The sequence below is a fragment of the Sus scrofa genome, chromosome 3 (genome assembly GCF_000003025.6).
Source record: "Sus scrofa isolate TJ Tabasco breed Duroc chromosome 3, Sscrofa11.1, whole genome shotgun sequence".
Classification (NCBI taxonomy): domain Eukaryota; kingdom Metazoa; phylum Chordata; class Mammalia; order Artiodactyla; family Suidae; genus Sus; species Sus scrofa.
The window spans coordinates 22,722,736-22,738,825 of NC_010445.4; the positions used below are offsets into that span (position 1 = coordinate 22,722,736).

The following is a 16,090-nucleotide window of genomic DNA, read 5'->3' on the forward strand; positions in this document are numbered from 1 at the left end:
GGAATACTTTTATTTTATATTTTATGAAATTTACCGATGAAAAAGTAGATTGGGTACCAAGTCGTTCCCTCCATACGTAAAACTTTCTAATAAACTGAATGAAGTACCAAAAATGTCTTTCAATACTTGCCTCCACATTGACAAAGATAGCTTTAAGTTTTTGGTTTGTTTATTTATTTTTTGGCCATGCCCACAGCATGTGGAAGTTTCTAAGCCAGGGATCAAACCTGCAGTGGACAGCAGTGACCCGAGCCACAGCAGTGACAACGCCGGATCTTTAGCCCTCTGAGCCACCTGGGAACTCCTAAGTTTTAATTGTAAATTAAATGGTTTTAGTTTCTCAATTGACAGAGCCGTAGTTCAAATGTTGGCCATCATATAACTGACAGTACAGGCAAAGAGAGTGAGGAAGTTTTAGAGTTCCCGTCGTGGCTCATCGATTAACAAACCTGACTGGCATCCATGAGGACGTGGGTTCTATCCCTGGCCTCGCTCAGTGGGTTAAGGATCCGGTGTTGCCGTGAGCTGTGGTGTAGGTCGCAGACGTGGCTCGGATCTGGCGCTGCTGTGGCTGTGACGTCGGCTGGTGGCTACAGCTCCGATTAGACCCTTCGCCTGGAAACCTCCATATGCTGTGGGTGTGGCCCTGAAAAGACAGAAAGACAAAAAAAAAGAAAAGAAAGTGTGGAAGTTTGGTTCCCCCTACATCCCGAGAAGAAAGTGTTGGAGTCCAGGGATGGAGTGACTGGGTCTGCTGAGGGCCTGATGTCATGATCCAAGGCATGGATGATCTGAACCTGGTAGAGCTGCTTTGTAGAATGACTTTAAAGAGACGGAGATGGGGGGCTACACCAGGGGGTTCTGTTTTTTCTTCTCATTCTGTAGCGGAGATTCTCCAGGCAAATGACCTCCTCACCCAGGGAGTCCTGCTGTACAAACAGGTGGTAGAGGGCCGTGTCACCTTTGGGAGCACCGCGGTCAGCTCTGTGGAAGACACACCTGTCTCCAGAGGTGCGTGCAGAGAGCCCCGCCCCACCCCCTGCCCTGGGGCTGCCTGCAGATCCCAGGAAAGCAGTGGATCTTCAGAACCTTCTGGCTTATGGTGTAGAAGAGAGAGAACGTGCCCTTTTCTCTGTTTCCTGTGGTTTTAATGTAGCCAGCCTCTGCCCCGTGCGCCAGCGTGCACTGACTGCCAGGCTGCACCCCAGCTTTGGCTGTGAACAGAAGCAGGCGGCTATGCTGTGCCCACGTTTGGATTCCTCCTCTCAGGAGTGCTTCCTTACGGGAGGTAGACACGAGAGAAAATGATCGCCAGTGGTTCCTAGGGCCAGGCTGGCTAAATCAGAATCACCTGGATTATTGGTTAAAGTGCAGACTCTTGGACCTTCTGAATTCAGATTAATTGGAGCTGAATTCTTAGATCTTCTGAATCAAGACTCATTGTCTTTTTGTCTTTTTGCCTTTTCTAGGGCCACTCCCGCAGCACATGGAGGTTCCCAGGCTAGGGGTCGAATCGGAGCTGTAGCCGCCGGCCTACACCACAGCTACAGCAACTCGGGATCCAAGCCGAGTCTGCGACCCACACCACAGCTCACGGCAATGCTGGATCCTTAACTCACCGATCTAGGCCAGGAATCGAACCCACAACCTCTTGGTTCCTAGTTGAATTCGTTAATCACTGAGCCGCGACGGGAACTCCCACTAATTGCATTTTTATCAAGCACTTGAGGTGATTCCGATATGAGCTGTGGTCAGAACCTCAAAAAGCCTCTGAGCTGGAGCAGTCAGCTCTGCCACTGTCCAGGCTGAATGGACTGGCCCCAGATCCTGTGATTGCTGGGGTGGGGGGAGTGGGGGAGGCAGTTCCTCTGGCTACTTTGTATTTCAGATGCCACTCCAGTCTTGTAAGGCCAATCAGCTGAGGGGAAGGTGCTTCTGGGGTGTGCTGAGGGTGGGGCGGGGTGACATTTTTTGCTTGGGAGGAGGCCTGAGGAAAGCTGATAGCCTGTTAATGGAGACTTTGCTCTTTTTCTGACTGCCTCATTTTGCTAATTGTCTGATCTCTCGTCTTTCCGAATCCAACAGGCTGCACGAAGAACTGTCCCCTGATTGACCTGGAGGGGGACAGTGGGTCTGCCCAGGCTGGGGTCGCCACACCGTCTTTACTGCACCAGGACCTGGCAGCCTTAGGTGAGGGGGCTGTTTTGGGGGGAGCAGGCACTGAGTGGTCCTGACTCTTGGGGGGAGAGCAGCTGATTCCCCCCCAGGGAGAGGATGCCTGTTGGTAGAAGGAATTGGGCAGAGCAGGAAGTTCAGAGGTGTCCTCCTTGCACTTAGGCTCACATCTGCCATGGATGCGTTGAACGACCCTGGGTGATTTGTTTTTCTGTCCAGACTTTCTCAACATTCTTGAAAGGGGGGCAAGGGATCGTTTTCCTGGGTATCAGCGTATCAGGAGGAGTTAGTGGTGAGCATCTCACTCTGTCCCTTCCTTCACAGGAATCAGTGATGCCCCAGTAACCAACAAGGTAAGGAAGCTCTTCTGGGGGCGGGAGAGGAGAGGGGATGCCCCTCACCCCTACCTTGGGAGGGCAGCGCTACCAGGGGGAAGCAGGGGGACTCCAGTGCAGATGCGGGGGGCCAGCCTCTCCCTCCCTTGTGCTGTGTGGCTAGAACCCGTGGAAGGAGACATCTTTTTGCTCTTTGCCGCCCCGGCCCCCTCGGTTGTATCCAGGCTCCTGCTTCCTAAAGGTCTGCTCAGGAGCCCTGTTCTCTTGCCCTTTTTCCTCCTGCCACAGGGGATGTGGTGAGCCTGGGCTGCCGTGGCTTTGGGGTCAGGATCGTTCCACTATGGTGTCACCATGGCTCACATCATTCATAGGCCTTCCTTGACCTATTGCTGATTTCACAGGCTGCCGGGCAGCACTGCTGTCAGGAAGAGAAGACCCCCACCGCCAGCACACCGCCAGGTGGTGCTGTTCGGAGCCCTTCTGCAGAAAGGAACCTGCTGGATCTACTCTCCCCACAGCCGTCTCCAGGCCCTCTGTGAGTCCCTCGGGTGGTCGAGGAGGTGGAAGCGTGGTTTATCGGTGCAGTTGGCGCTCCCTGCAGGAGAGCCCAGGCCCGCCGCTCTCCCGGAAGGGGTTGCTTCCTTCCTCCTCAAGTTCAATAGGTGCCTCTCCTCTGCCTCCCGATCCGGAGTCCAGAGAATGGACGCTTTGGCCAGGACCTCTGCAAAGGGGCATGCGGAGTAACAGCAGTAGATGGCGATGATGTTTTCGGTTTTTGGGGTTGGTTTTTTGTTTTCCCGACTGCAGTGTAATTCGAAGTTAAGCAGCATTTGATCACTAGAGAAATAGACACTATAGAAAGTCCCAGATATCACTCACTAAAGACAAGGTTGAATGTTCCTTCTTTGCTTTTATTTCTTTTTTTTTATCTATTTACGTGCGCACCGGCAGCACATGGAGGTTCCTAGGCTAGGGGTCGAATCGGGAGCTACAGCTGCTGGCCTACACCACCGCCACATCTGCGACCTACACCACAGCTCCCGGCAACACCAGATCCTTCACCCACTGAGCAAGGCCAGGGATTGAACCCGCAACCTCATGGTTCCTAGTCGGATTCATTCCCACTGTGCCACGATGGGAACTCTCCTTCTTTGCTTTTTTTCTACACATGCGGTAATGTGTTACTGTGGCTTATTTTTATACAAATGAGATTATAATTTATAAACGCTACTCCAGTGTGGGTTTTTTATTGTCACGTGTCTTTGATACATTTTCATATCACTTTATATAAATTTGCCTCATTCTAATAGTTGTACAATAATTCGTATACTTTTTTTTTTTTTTGTCTTTTTGCCTTTTCTAGGGCCACTCCCACGGCATGTGGAGGTTCCCAGGCTAGGGGTCGAATTGGAGCTGTAGCCGCCGTCTACACCACAGCCACAGCAACGCAGGATCTGAGCCACATCTGTGACCTACACCACAGCTCACGGCGACACCGGATCCTTAACCCACTGAGCAAGGCCAGGGATCGAACCCACATCCTCATGGATACTAGTCAGGTTTATTACTGCTGAGGCACAGTGGGAACTCTCCATGTTTATGTATCTTGTCCCTTTGCCTCTGGCAAGGCTGGAGCATTTTGGCTTCCCTCACATGGCCTGGCAGCCTGTGTCCCTGGTGGAGACCATAGGGCTCGGGTGGAAATGGCTGTGAGCAGGGAAGTCCTTCTAGCGTGTACTCATAGGGGATTTTCTTCTTCTGACTTTTACTCTTTCTAACTGCTTGACATGGGGCCAGTCATTAGTCTCATTTGGGTGGATGGCTTCTGTCTGGACTTCAGTTTTCCAAAAATGTATTTGACTTGTATTCCACACGGCCAAAATCATGAAGTATGAATGAAACGGTCAGGGTGATTTTTTGCTGTCATCTTCCCCGCTTCCATCACCCTGGCGGTCACATACAGGAAACTGCGCTGCTTGTCAGAGACGGCCTGACAACCACAACATTCATTAGTTTATCCGGTCCCTTATTGTTTTTTGTTTTACAAAATAAAATGCATATATTTAAACACAATTATATTCACACGGATTATTATATCATGGATCTTAAGAAACAGATGAAGTGACTCTGGAGAAGTGGAATGGAAAACATGCTGAGACAAATAGGAAATTTATTCTATACTTTATCCCATTTTGTATGGCTTTCATCTTTACTATTTAGTATTCTGTATTACATTTCAATTTTTCTTTAAAAATTAGCATCATATTAAAATTGTGTATATTATGCAACTGAAATTTATAAAGAAGAAAGCCTTATATATCAGGTCCCTTATTGTTGTGCACACATTCCGCTCAGTGCTTCTCCTGCACGTTCTCATTTAATTCTTAGAGCAACCCAAAGAGGGTAGATACTAAGTTATTCCCATTGTACCAATGAGGAAACTGAGGCATGGGTTATATGACTTGCCTCAAGTCATATACCCCTAAAGTGTATACATACACACATAGACACCTGCATATGTATTTAGTTGCCCCCCAACCCCCGTTCTTCGGAAAGCCTGATCACAGATTCCTGGAATTCTCTACAATTTTTGCCAGTCTTGATCTTTATGATTTCTTTGCAGGAATTATATTCCACAAAAAAGTATCCCCAAGGAAGTGCCACCAGGGACTAAGTCCTCTCCAGGTTGGTCCTGGGAGGCTGGTCCGTTGGCTTCTTCCCCATCGTCCCAGAATACACCTCTGGCTCACGTGTTTGTCCCTTTGGAGTCTGTTAAGCCAAGTGAGTACAGTTTTAAACCCACCCCTACGCCGCTCCATTTTCTATTAGATGCCCAGCTTTTTCTTTTTTCTTTTTTTCTTCTTTTGAAGGTCACATACCCCTGTAGCATATGGAAGTTCCCAGGTTAGGGGTTGAATCAGAGCTGCAGCTGCCGGCCTCCGCCACAGCCACAGCAACTCGGGATCCAAGCTGCGTCTGGGACCTACACCACAACTCACTGCAACGCTGGTTCCTTAACCCAGTGATTGAGACCAGGGATTGAACCTGTGTCCTCATGGATACGAGTCGGGTTCGTTTCCTCTGAGCCACAACAGGAACTCTAGAAAGAGCCATTTTTTAAAACTTTTCTGATTATTTCCTTAAGATATATACTTAAAAGTGGAAATGCTGGGTGTAGACATTTAAAATTTGGGATCTTGGTTACCAGGTTCCCTTTTAGAAAAGTTGTCTTTTCCTCCCGTAACCTCACCCCCATACCTCATGAGTGTTTTCAGTTCTTTTCATCTTTGACCGTTTCATTGTTCAGCTCTCTTTTTATAACATGCATTTTGATAAGTGATGTTTGGCGTGAGAAGGATCTCCATTAAAAATTTGTTCCTGGAGTTCCCGTTACGGCACAGTGGAAGCAAATCTGACTAGGAACCATGAGATTGCGGGTTTGATCCCTGGCCTCGCTCAGTGGGTTCAGGATCCGATGTTGCCGTGAGCTGTGGTGCGGGCCAGCACCTGCAGCTCCAATTCGACCCCTACCCTGGGAACCTCCATATGGCACGGGTGTGGCCCTAAAAAGTAAAAAATTCCACATGCTTAGCCAGTGCCATTTATTGACTTAGCCAATGATTTTGAAATATATACTCCTAACATGTGTAACAGCATATACTTCAAAATTCTCATATTTGGGTCTGTTCTGAATGCTGTGTTTTATCCTGCTTTGCTTGAATTATAGTTTTGTACATATCTGAGTGTTTGTTAATTCAAATAACCCTACTATCCCCCACCTCCTTTTTTTCTTTCTTTCTTTCTTTCTTTTTTTTTTTTTCTTTTTAGGCTGCCCCTGTGGCATATGAAAGTTCCCGGGCTAGGGGTCGAATCAGAGTTATAGCTGCCAGCCTATGCCATGGCCACAGCAGTGCTGGATCCTGGCCGCATCTGTGACCTACCCCACAGTTCAAGGCAACATCAGATCCTTTAACCCACCAAGCGAGGCCAGGGATGGAACCCGCATCCTCATGGATGCTAGTCGGGTTTGTTTCTGCGGAGCCACAATGGGAACTCCCTCTCCTCCCTTTTTAATGGTTAGTCTTATGTATCTTTTTTCCCAAAATTAACTTGAGAATCATTTCTTAGCTCAATTAGAACAGTCCCTTTAGTATTTCTAAAATGTCTTTACAGTTTTTTAAGATTAAATACAAGAGGTGTGTATGTGTATGTTGTCATACAAAAGAGACCAGGCGGATATAGACTCAGATGTTAGCAATGTCTCTTTTTGAGTAGGGTTAAGGATGCTTTTTCTTTCTTTTTCTTTCTTTCTTTCTTTCTTTTTTTTTTTTTTTGTCTTTTTGTCTTTTTGTCTTTTCTAGGGGCCGCAGCCGCGGCATATGGAGGTTCCCAGGCTAGGGGTCTAATCAGAGCTGTAGCTGCCGGCGTCCGCCACAGCCACAGCAATGCCAGATCCAAGCGGAGTCTGCGACCTACACCACGGCTCACGGCAATGCCGGATCCTTAACCCACTGAGCCAGGCCAGGGATCGAACCCACAACCTCATGGGTCCTAGTCGGATTCGTTAACCACTGAGCCACGACAGGAATTCCAGTACTTTTTATTTCATTCTTTATGATATCCTGTATTTTCTCTTGTATTCCTCCATTATTTTAACCACCATCATTTCGTGCTCAAAAAAGAATGTTTCTTTAGACTGCTCATGTACTTAGGAGGGTTGTGTGGTGGGGAGAGATCAGTTTGGAGTGTCATAGGAGTCCAGATAGAGGAAAGGAAGGGTTACGTTCAAAAGCTGCCGTGATAGGAGCACGTCTGTCTTTTTTTTTTTTTTTTTTGTCTTTTTGCCTTTTCTGGGGCCACTCCCTTGACATATGGAAGTTCCCAGGTTAGGGGTCTCATCGGAGCTGTAGCCACCGGCCTACGCCAGAGCCACAGCAACGCAGGATCCGAGACGTGTCTGCTCGGCAACGCCGGGTCCTCAACCCACTGGGCAAGGCCAGGAATCGAACCCGCAACCTCATGGTTCCTAGTGGGATTTGTTAACCACTGCGCCATGACGGGAACTCCATGAGCACGTCTGTCTTAAGCATGGCTGTCAGGGGAGCTAATTCTTCGGTTGCGTCCTCTACCAGGCAGCCTGCCTCCTGTTATCGTGTATGACCGGAATGGATTCAGAATTCTGCTCCACTTTTCCCAGACCGGGGCCCCTGGCCACCCAGAGGTGCAGGTTCTCCTGCTGACCATGATGAGCACCGCCACCCAGCCCGTCTGGGACATCATGTTTCAAGTGGCCGTGCCCAAGGTGAGTCGGCTGCTGGCCAGCTCCTTGGAACATTTCGATAAAGGCTGTCATTTTGGGGCACCAAAGTCTTTTGCTGGGACATTGTGTATGAAGCGTAAGGGTCAGAATCTTCACCCAGAATAGCATAGGATAAAAATGGGAATTTTGTTGGCTCACTGAACTGGGGATTCCTGAATGTCTGACTTCAGATATGGCTGAATTCAGGTAGGTTCTTTTTTTTTCTTTTTTTGGTCTTTTGTCTTTTTGTCTTTTGCTGTTGTTGTTGTTGCTATTTCTTGGGCCGCTCCCGCGGCATATGGAGGTTCCCAGGCTAGGGGTTGAATCGGAGCTGTAGCCACCAGCCTACGCCAGAGCCACAGCAACGAGGGATCCGAGCCGCGTCTGCAACCTACACCACAGCTCACGGCAACGCCGGATCCTTAACCCACTGAGCAAGGGCAGGGACCGAGCCCACAACCTCATGGTTCCTAGTTGGATTCGTTAACCACTGCGCCACGACGGGAACTCCTCAGGTAGGTTCTTAACCAGTTCCTTAAAGACTTTGTCACTTTCCCATCTCTCTCTATTTTTTCTTTTTTTGGCCATACTCGAAGCATATGGAAGTTCCTGGGCCAGGGATTAAATTCGAGCTGCGCTGCAATGTGCGCCATAGCTGCAGCAATGCCAGGTTCTTAACCTGTTTTGCCACAACGGGAACTCCAGTTTTCCGTCTCTTGACTTGGCTTTTCCTCTTTGGAGCCTGTTCACTCACAGTGTCTCTCCTCAAAGCAGGAAAGTGGCTAGCAGCAGCTCTGAGTTACATGGTCCCTTGCCCCTTTGTATCTCTGGAAGAAACTCCCCTGGCGCGAGGCATGCAAGTTTTGTGGGTTTTTTGTTTTGTTTTGTTTTTGCTATTTTTTTTTTTTTAGGGCTGCACCCACAGCATATGGAGATTCCCAGACTAGGGGTTGAATCAGAGCTGTAGCTGCTGGCCTACGCCAGAGCCACAGCCACGTGGGGATCTGAGCTGTGTCTGCGACCTACACTACAGCTCACGGCAATGCCAGATCCTTAACCCACTGAGCGAAGCTGGGGACCGAACCTGCCTCATCATAGGTACTGGTCAGATTCTTTTCCACTGAGCCACAGCGGGAACTCGGACATGCATGTTGATTACCCAAGCAAGGGCTGGGATTGGCCTTGCTGGTGTTACTTCATACCTTGGACCAGAAACTTGTGTTAAGGGATAAGAGGTACTCTGGCCAAGTTGGGTATTATGTCCCCTTTTCAAGATTAACAGCCTGTTCCCGAATAACAAGAAATGGGCACAGGCATGTCCTGAAAGGAAGGACTCAAGGCAGGTGAAAATCAACTAGGTGTTTTCTGACACCCATGGACATTCTATGGAGCATGTACTGTTCATATCTCTATCTTATAAATGATCAGTCCAGGGTTCAGCAAGGGGCGTTCCCGTTGTGGCTCAGCGGTAACAACCTGACCAGTAAGTATCTATGAGGATGCAGGTTCCATCCCTGACCTCACTCAGTGGGTTAAGGATCTGGTGTTGCCATGAGCTGTGGTGTAGGTCGCAGATGAAGCTCGGATCTGGCATGGCTGTGGCTGTGCTGTGGTCTGGCAGCTGCAGCTCTACTTCAACCCCGTAGCCTGGGGACCTCCATATGCCATGGATTCCGCCTTAAAACGACCAAAACAAACAAATAAAAGGTTATGTGTTTTGCCCAAAACCACAGCTAGTAAGAGGCAGAGTTAGAATTCAAACCAAAATGTTCCCTCACTCTTCATGCTGCCTCTCAGAGGCCAGCCGTTGACCGCACAGCTTCAGATCCTGTGTACGGAGGGAAGGGTCTTTTGCATCCTTTCTTCAGTTGCTGGGGGGGACACCAGGCTCTCCTGTTCATCTGCTCTCCCTCACTGAAGCTGTAGTCTTTAGGAGTGAGTTACACTGTGGATTTCTTCCCCTGATAGTCAATGAGAGTGAAACTGCAGCCAGCATCCAGCTCCAAGCTTCCTGCTTTCAGTCCTCTGATGCCTCCAGCTGTGATCTCCCAGATGCTGCTGCTGGACAATCCACACAAAGTAGGTTCTGGTATCTATGGTAACGGGAAAATGGGGCCCCCCCGAAGTCTAGGGAGGCCGTTTGGTAGGTGGAGGGAGGTCTGTGGAGGTCTTGCTCTCGAGGCTCTGCTTTGGCTGGGATGGTGGAGGAAGATCCCTTGCTAGAGTCTGTTTTCCTTTGGGGCCCACCGAAAGATGTGTGACCGGATGGTCGTAGCTGGGGACCGCGGGAGTGCTACACGCTCCCCCTCCTACCATAGCATCCTCTGAAAGGGTGAGGCCAGTCTGTCTTCCTCAGCTGGTCTCACCCTTATGACTGCAAAAAATGTGGGAGGCCGCCCAGGGTGACCTCCCTTCTGTTTGTCGCCCAAGGATCTAGGCCAGGGGATTCCTGTCTTTCAGTGGTTTGAAGCCCTTGCTTGAGTGGAGTTACGTGTGTTTTTGCTTGGTGCCTACTGGGTGGGGTAAAGGCTTTTCCTCTGGGCTGGCGTCTGTGTCAGTCCCCACTAATTTAACATCTTTTCTCTTTGCCCAGGAGCCCATCCGGTTACGGTATAAGCTGACCTTCAACCAAGGCGGACAGCCTTTCAGTGAAGTAGGAGAAGTGAAAGACTTTCCAGATCTGGCTGTCTTGGGTGCTGCCTAAGTTCTCACAGGACAGACCCTGTCATGCAAGCTTAGGCCTGCATTCCTGTTGCTGTCTAGATAGGACTAATCACAGCGATTAGTGCCAAGTGCCAAGTGTTCTATCCTGACGTCAGGTTCTGGATGCCGACCTCTGACTTATTCTGCAGATAATTGTGTGTGTGTGTGTGTGTGTGTGTGTGTGTGTGTGTGTGTGTGTGTGTGTGTGTTGCAGGGGAGTTGAGGACGGGAGGGGACGCAGGGCTTGGGACACAGGCAGGGTGGGAAATGCTAAGCATTTCTGATCCCCATCCGCCACGATCCTAGCCTGGTTTTGTGTGTTGGTGAACACCGAAGTCCCTCCCGGCCTCGGGACTGGAGGTTTTTGAAGCCAAAGGTGTTGTCGTTTTCCATGTATTATTATCTTTTCATTCATCCACTCTGTGCCTTGTCAGCCTTTGAAAGTCTTGGTTGCGCCCAGGCTGCTGTTCTCAGGGACCTTACAAGGGACCTGGTTGGTCTTGGGGCAGAGAGTGTCTTCTAGGATACTCTTCCAAGAGAGACCTTGTCTCCATTTCCATGAGAGAATGCTGCTTGCACGTGTTCGGGAGGCTCTTCTAAACGGGATGTGCGTGCCACCGTTTCCTAGGCGAGGGGCTGCCGTTAGACCAGAGGACCACGCCTGGTGGGCCAATCATGTGCTTCACCGCTGTGCCTTAGACTCCCCCAGGGCAGGTGGACCCTCAGGGCAGAGGGGCAAGCAGATCCCAGATCCCAGCAATCCCATGGGTTGGGCAGCCTGTCTGGAGCCTTCCTCGGGACCCTCATCTCCATCCGCATCTCCACGAGCACTGACCCAGAGCTCTTTGATTGTGACACCACGCTGGTCATTATAAACCTTGATGGGCTGGCCCTGGCCTGTGACTTCACAATCCACGATGAAGAACTGTGATGCCAATAAGATCTAAAGAGAGTTTAGCAATGATGTAAGTGGGGACTAAATACAGAATGTCTTTGAATAAATACCTGTGTAACTCATACACTTTGTGGAGTTTGGGGTGGAAGGAGACACAAAGCCCGTTGCCTTTGGAGATGATAGGCTTTTTTTTTTTTTTTTTTGTCTTCTTGCCTTTTCTAGGGCCACTCCCGTGGCATATGGAGGTTCCCAGGCTAGGGGTCTCATCGGAGCTGTAGCCACCGGCCTACACCAGAGCCACAGCAACGCGGGATCCGAGCCACGTCTGCGACCTACACCACAGCTCATGGCAACCCCGGATCCTTCACCCACTGAGCAAGGCCAGGGATCAAACCCACAACCTCATGGTTCCTAGTTGGATTCGTTAAGCAATGCGCCACGACGGGAAGTCCTGTAATTCCATTCTTTAGCTTCACAGCTCTGCCTCTGGCCATATGACCGGAGACAAGAATTTATCCTCCTCAGCTTCCTCCCCTAAAGTGGGTAACGGGATTGTTTTGAGAATTTAAGTGAGTTAATATACATGAAGAGACTCCAGTACTGCAGACCACTTAGCTGCGACTCCTATTTCAGTTACTATCTGCTTGTCCACTTGGCTTTCATGAACAGGCATTACTTACCCATAACTGTTTGAAGTTTACCTCATGAAATAAAAGCAAATATTTAAAATTTTGGCAAGGTTCAAATTAATACTGAGATGTAGTAAATATCAAGGATAGAGAAATTGGAGACTAAACATCTAAATCTAGTCAAAGGCAGAAATCTATAACAATATAATTAGAAACTCATGAACACGGTTTCTATAATGCATTCAGGTAAATTTTGTAAACAAGGCTGTGTAATTCTAAAGTACCTAACCCTGTCACCAAAATCTGAAGCAGATAACTTTCCATCTGTTTTTGTTTTTGCTTTTTTTTTTTTTTGGCTGTGCCTGCTGAGCCACCAGGGAACTCCATGTAGTCTCTTGTTTTTGAAGGCATATGCAAATTACTAGCGTTAAAGCTAGTGGCATATTGAAAGAATACACTGCGAAGCTTCTTCTGGGAATGTCTTAGCCACATTAATAGCACACATGGACTATTTGATGAGCTCAGTAGATGTAGAAAAGGTATTTTCTCTTATTCACTGTTTCTTCCTGATAGACTCAAACAACAAGCATCATGTCTAGTAAGGAAATAATACAGTGACCGAAACACAACGTGTTTTTTTTTTTAATTAATTAATTAATTAATTTTTATTTTTTTGTATTTTTGCCTTTTCTAGGGCCACTACCGTGGCATGTGGAGGTTCCCAGGCTAGGAGTCCAATTGGAGCTGTAGCTGCCGGCCTATGCCAGAGCCATAGCAATGCGGGATCCGAGCCACATCTGCAGCCCACACCATAGCTCATGGCAACGCAGGATCCTTAACCCACTGAGCGAGGCCAGGGATCAAACCCGCAACCTTATGGTTCCTAGTCGGATTTGTTAACCACTAAGCCACGACGTGAACTCCTAAAACACAACGTTTTATTTTCTCATTTAAAAGGCCAGGAATAGGGACGTTCCCTTGTGGGACATACAGCAGGTTAAGGATCTGGCATTGCCTCGGCTGTGGCGCAGCCTGCAGCTGTGATGCAGGATGGATCCCTGGCCGGGGAACTTCCACATGCCCCAGGGCATGGCCAAAAAACAACAACAAAAATATCACAGAAGGCCAGAAATAGTCCAGAACTATTTTGTGGTGTTGACTGAAAAAAATGCTCAACCTAAAAGTTGAGAATTATATTTTAGTTGGCAGATTTACTGAAGACTGGAGCCTGAGAAACAACCATTCGTAGCTCTGGTTAAGGATCCAGCATTGCTGCAGTTGTGGAAAAGTTCATAGCTCCAGCTTCGACTTGATCCCTGGCCTGGGAACTTCCATAAGCCACAGGTGTGGCTGGAAAAAAAATTGATTTAATGCAAAAGGAGAGAGTAAAGGAAGAGGGACTAAAAAGGAGACATAGAAAACAGTGAAATGCAAATCTACCTATATCGATAATTGTATTAAATTTGAATAATCTAGACACCAAATCAAAGGTCAGAAATTATCAGGCTGGATTAAAAAACAGTCCAGATATCTGTCTACAAAAGACACTTAGGGAGTTCCCGTCGTGGCTCAGTGGTTAACAAATCCGACTAGGAACCATGAGGTTGCAGGTTCGATCCCTGGTCTCCCTCAGTGGGTTAAGGATCCAGCGTTGCTGTGAGCTGTGGTGTAGGTTGCAGATGCAGCTTGGATCTGGCGTGGCTGTGGCTGTGGTGTAGGCTGGCTGCTATAGCTCCGACTGGACCCCTAGCCTGGGAACCTCCATATGCCGCAGGTGTGGTGCTAGAAAAGGCAAAAAGACCAAAAAAACAAAACAAAACAAAAAAAACCCAAAAAACAAACAAAAAAAAAAACCCCACAGATCAAAGACTCAGATATATTGGAAGTAAAGACAATGAAAACATCAGAGTTTATGGGATGTAGCTAAAGCAGTGCTTACGGAGAAATTTACAGTTTCAAATTCCTATGTTAGAAAAGAACTGTTAAGATTCCACCTTAATATGCTAATATACAGAAGAGCAAACTAAACTGAAAACAAGCAGAAGAAAGGAAACTGATGAGTGAGAAATCAATAACAGAAAACAAAAAATAGGAGTTCCTCTCTTGCTCAGTGGGTTAAAGACCTGTCATTGTTGCTCTTGTGGCTCAGGTCACTGCCAGGGTGTGTTTCATCCCTGGCCCAGGAAATTCTGTATACCATGAACATGGCCAAAAAAAAAAAAAGAAAAATGTCAAAAGTTGGTTCTTCAATAAAATTAACAAACTATTTTTGTGGCCATGCCCAAGGCATGTGTATGTCGCAGATGCAGCTCAGATCCTGTGTTGTTGTGACTGTGGCTGTGGCCAGCAGCTGTAGCTCCGATTGAACCCCTAGCCTGGGAATCTCCATATGCTGTGGGTGCAGCCCTAAAAAGCAAAAAAGCAAAAAAAAAAAAAAAAAAAAAAAAAAGGTCATAAGGGAATATTATGAATAATTTTATGTTAACAAATTTCACTACTTAGGTGAAATGGACAAATTTCTAGAAATTCCCAAAATACCAAATAGTCTAAGAAGAAATAATATCTTCATAGGTCTATAACAAGTCAAGTTGAATTAATAACTTAAAATCTTGGAGTTCTCTTCTGGTGCAGTGGGTTAAGTATCCATTGTTGTCACTGCAGCAGTTTGGCTCACTGCTGTTGCTCAGGTTTGATTGCTGGTGTGGGCACTTCTCCATGCCCAGAGCATGGCCAAAAAGAGAAAAATAAAAAATAGTCTTTCCTGGGAGTTCCTGTTGTGCAGTGGAAATGAATCTGACTGGTATACATGCGGATGAGGGTTTTATCCCTGGCCTCCATCAGTGGCTTCAGAATCCAGCATTGCCTTGAGCTGTGGTGTAGGTTGCAGATGTGGCTCCGATCCTGCGTTGCTGTGGCTGTGGTGTAGGCTGGCAGCTGTACCTCTGATTCAACCCCTAGCCCCGGAACTTCCATATGCTGTGGGTGTGGCCCTAAGAAAGCAAAAAAAAAAAAAAAAAAGTCTTCCTACAAAGAAATATGCTGGATGGGTTCACTTTGAATTGTTAAATATTTAAAGCAGAGACATTGCAATCCTTTACAAACTCAGAATATAGGGGAGGAAGGATCACTTTCCAGATCATTCTATGAGACCAGTATTAACACTTACACCAAAATTAGAAAAAGATCACAAAATGATATTACAGACCAATTTTCCCATGAATGTGGATACAAATATCTCAACAAAATATTAGCAAAGCCAATCTGGTAACATAAAAATTTTGTAGCCCATGCCCAAGTGTAATTTATCCAGGAAAGCAAAATTGGTTTGCCATCCAAAAATCAGTTACTGTATACTAATATATCATATGAATGAAGGACAAAACCACACAATTATCTCAGTAGGCACGCCCTGTCACTTTCTTTTTGACGGATATATAAAGGCAATGCAGTTAGAGAAAGAAAAATCTACACAACAAATTGTCCTGGAATACCTGCAAAACGAAAAAGAAGAAAAAGAAAAAAGAACTTAGATCTTGGAGTTCCCATCGTGGCGCAGTGGTTAACGAATCCGACTGGGAACCATGAGGTTGCAGGTTCGGTCCCTGCCCTTGCTCAGTGGGTTAACGATCCGGCGTTGCTGTGAGCTGTGGTGTAGGCTGCAGACACGGCTTGGATCCTGCATTGCTGTGGCTCTGGCGTAGGCTGGTGGCTACAGCTCCGATTCGACCCCTAGCCTGGGAACCTCCATATGCCGCAGGAGTAGCCCAAGAAATAGCAAAAAGACAAAAAGACAAAAAAAAAAAAAAAAAAACCTTAGATCTTTATCTCACATTATACACACACACGCAAAATGAATTCAAAGTGGATCTTTAACCTAAATATAAGAAAAATTTAGAATCCATCTTGACCAAAAGATGTGCACACAGATCGGGGAGGCCCCTGGATCTGCTCGGGTGTGAAAGACAAAACAAAAAAATTGACCAAAGGAAAACAAAAACCCAGGTAGATTTTTAGAGACAGCAGATTTCTGGGTTTCCCAGGGCTGGTGGTGGGA

The 16,090-nt window shown here is 47.4% G+C and overlaps 1 protein-coding gene across 2 annotated transcripts in view; it reads left to right on the top strand.

The window, feature by feature from the left end:
- GGA2 (golgi associated, gamma adaptin ear containing, ARF binding protein 2) overlaps window positions 1–11,531 on the top strand; it is a 38,694-nt gene extending 27,163 nt beyond the window's left edge. For both annotated transcript variants that reach the window (XM_005656770.3, XM_005656769.3), the window contains exons 10-17: window positions 886–1,011; window positions 2,086–2,190; window positions 2,500–2,528; window positions 2,912–3,045; window positions 5,134–5,291; window positions 7,643–7,812; window positions 9,778–9,888; window positions 10,403–11,531. In XM_005656770.3, the coding sequence (XP_005656827.2) occupies window positions 886–1,011; window positions 2,086–2,190; window positions 2,500–2,528; window positions 2,912–3,045; window positions 5,134–5,291; window positions 7,643–7,812; window positions 9,778–9,888; window positions 10,403–10,513 (944 nt within the window). In that variant the 3' untranslated portion in view covers window positions 10,514–11,531. The remainder of the gene's footprint in view (window positions 1–885; window positions 1,012–2,085; window positions 2,191–2,499; window positions 2,529–2,911; window positions 3,046–5,133; window positions 5,292–7,642; window positions 7,813–9,777; window positions 9,889–10,402) is intronic.